Source organism: Triticum dicoccoides, chromosome 2A (genome assembly GCF_002162155.2).
Source record: "Triticum dicoccoides isolate Atlit2015 ecotype Zavitan chromosome 2A, WEW_v2.0, whole genome shotgun sequence".
Taxonomy (NCBI): Eukaryota; Viridiplantae; Streptophyta; class Magnoliopsida; order Poales; family Poaceae; genus Triticum; species Triticum dicoccoides.
This window is the reverse complement of record NC_041382.1, coordinates 35,441,502-35,443,155: the sequence shown is the minus strand read 5'-3', so window position 1 is coordinate 35,443,155 and position 1,654 is coordinate 35,441,502. Positions and strand designations below refer to the sequence as shown.

General features: G+C 41.7%; 1 protein-coding gene across 1 annotated transcript; it reads left to right on the top strand.

Moving 5' to 3' along the window:
- Positions 1 to 6: 6 nt before the first annotated feature.
- On the top strand, positions 7 to 1,187 carry LOC119358788 (protein FAR-RED ELONGATED HYPOCOTYL 3-like). The gene is made up of 2 exons (XM_037625207.1): positions 7 to 1,028; positions 1,102 to 1,187. Exons 1-2 carry the CDS (start codon positions 84 to 86, stop codon positions 1,153 to 1,155), a joined length of 999 nt encoding a protein of 332 aa, XP_037481104.1. The 5' UTR covers positions 7 to 83; the 3' UTR covers positions 1,156 to 1,187.
- Positions 1,188 to 1,654: the final 467 nt, after the last annotated feature.

Below are 1,654 nucleotides of genomic sequence, written 5' to 3'. Positions count from 1 at the left end.
TTGAGAATGTTGGCTGTACAAAGAGAGACTTGCAAAATCACCACCGAAACCTTAGGTGCCTCATCAAGTCATCCGATGCTCAAATGTTTGTTGACCAGCTTGCTAGAAAACATCTTGCAAATTCAGGATTTTATTTTGACTATGTTCTTGATGATAAGGGCAGACTGGTACATGTGTTCTGGGCGGATGCCACATGTAGGAAAAATTATGCTCTATTTGGAGAGCTTGTGTCCTTTGACTCCACGTATAGCACCAATCAATATAACATGATATTCACCCCCTTTACTGGAATCAATCACCATAAGGCAAGTGTTTGTTTTGGTGCTGCAATGTTACACGATGAGAAGGCAGATTCTTACAAGTGGTTGTTTCGCACATTCTTGAAAGCTATGGGAGGGGCTGCACCTAGGTTTATAATAACTGACGAATGTAGTAGCATGGACAATGCAATAAGGGAAGTTTTCCCAGCAGCCACACATAGGCTATGCATGTGGCATATTATGAATAAGATCCCGCAAAAGGTTGGCCCTAATTTGAAGACCGATGAGGATTTCCATGAACGATTAGGTCGGTGCGTGTGGTCTTCTGAAACTCCTACTGAATTTGAGGAACGATGGAAAGAAATTATGTCAGAGTATGGGTTGGAAGATGATGAATGGTTCAGTAAAAGGTTCAGCCTTCGAGAATCATGGATACCAGCTTATTTCAAAGAAATAGCTTTGTCAGGGCTTATGCGGACCACTTCAAGGTCAGAGAGTGCCAATTCTTTTTTCTCACGTATTATTGGTTACAAGCATGCTTTGGTTGAGTTTTGGCTTAGATTTGACACGGCTTTGGAAGAACAACGTCATAAGGAGTTGCAAGAGGACCATGTGAGCCTACATACGATGCCTGTGTTGAAGACATCGTGGGCGATTGAAAAGCATGGCAGCGAGGTGTTCACGCATGAGATATTTCAGGATTTTCAACATGAGTTGCTTGCTGATAGGGATCGTTGCCTTGTTGAGATGATGGCACATGATGGTGAGGTTAAAACAGTAACTATACATGATGGCTATAAGAAACTAAGGGTGGTAACTTACAACACAACAACCATGGTAGGTTCTTGCACATGTAAGTTGTTTGAGACACATGGTATCCCATGTCGTCATCTGATCCATGTCCTAAGAACTGCCCAGCTAAATGAATTGCCAAAGCATTATGTACTCAAAAGGTTTAGAAAGGACTGCAAAACCGAGCCAGTCTTTGACGAGGACGGCATTCTATTGGAAGGCAATGAGAGCAGTTCAATTGATCCGGAGATACAAAAATTAGCTTCAGAAACATGTAAAAAGATGGAAGACCTTTTAGTACAAGCGAAGCAATCTCAGGTCGGCATGCAATTCTTGAGAGATCACATTTTTGCACTTGGAGAGCAATTGTCTACCCAAGTTCCAGCAAAAAAACAAACTCAAGCAGAAGAATTTGAGGAATTTTTAGGTTGCTCCATTCCAAGTGAGGTTCATATCCATCCTCCAAATGATATTCGATCAAGGGGTAGAATCAAAAGACTAAAGGGGTACAGGGATAAGGGTGGAAAGCAAAGACAGAAAGAGAAGAAGAAGAACAAGGACAAGGAAATGCAACAGACATGATTATGGTACATTCCTATGGA

Coding starts and splice junctions, on each gene's coding strand:
- LOC119358788 (XM_037625207.1), top strand. CDS start 84: ATGTTTGTTGACCAGCTTGCTAGAAAACATCTTGCAAATTCAGGATTT. Junction 1,029..1,101: donor TGATGGCACATGATGGTGAG/GTTAAAACAGTA, acceptor CAACCATGGTAG/GTTCTTGCACATGTAAGTTG.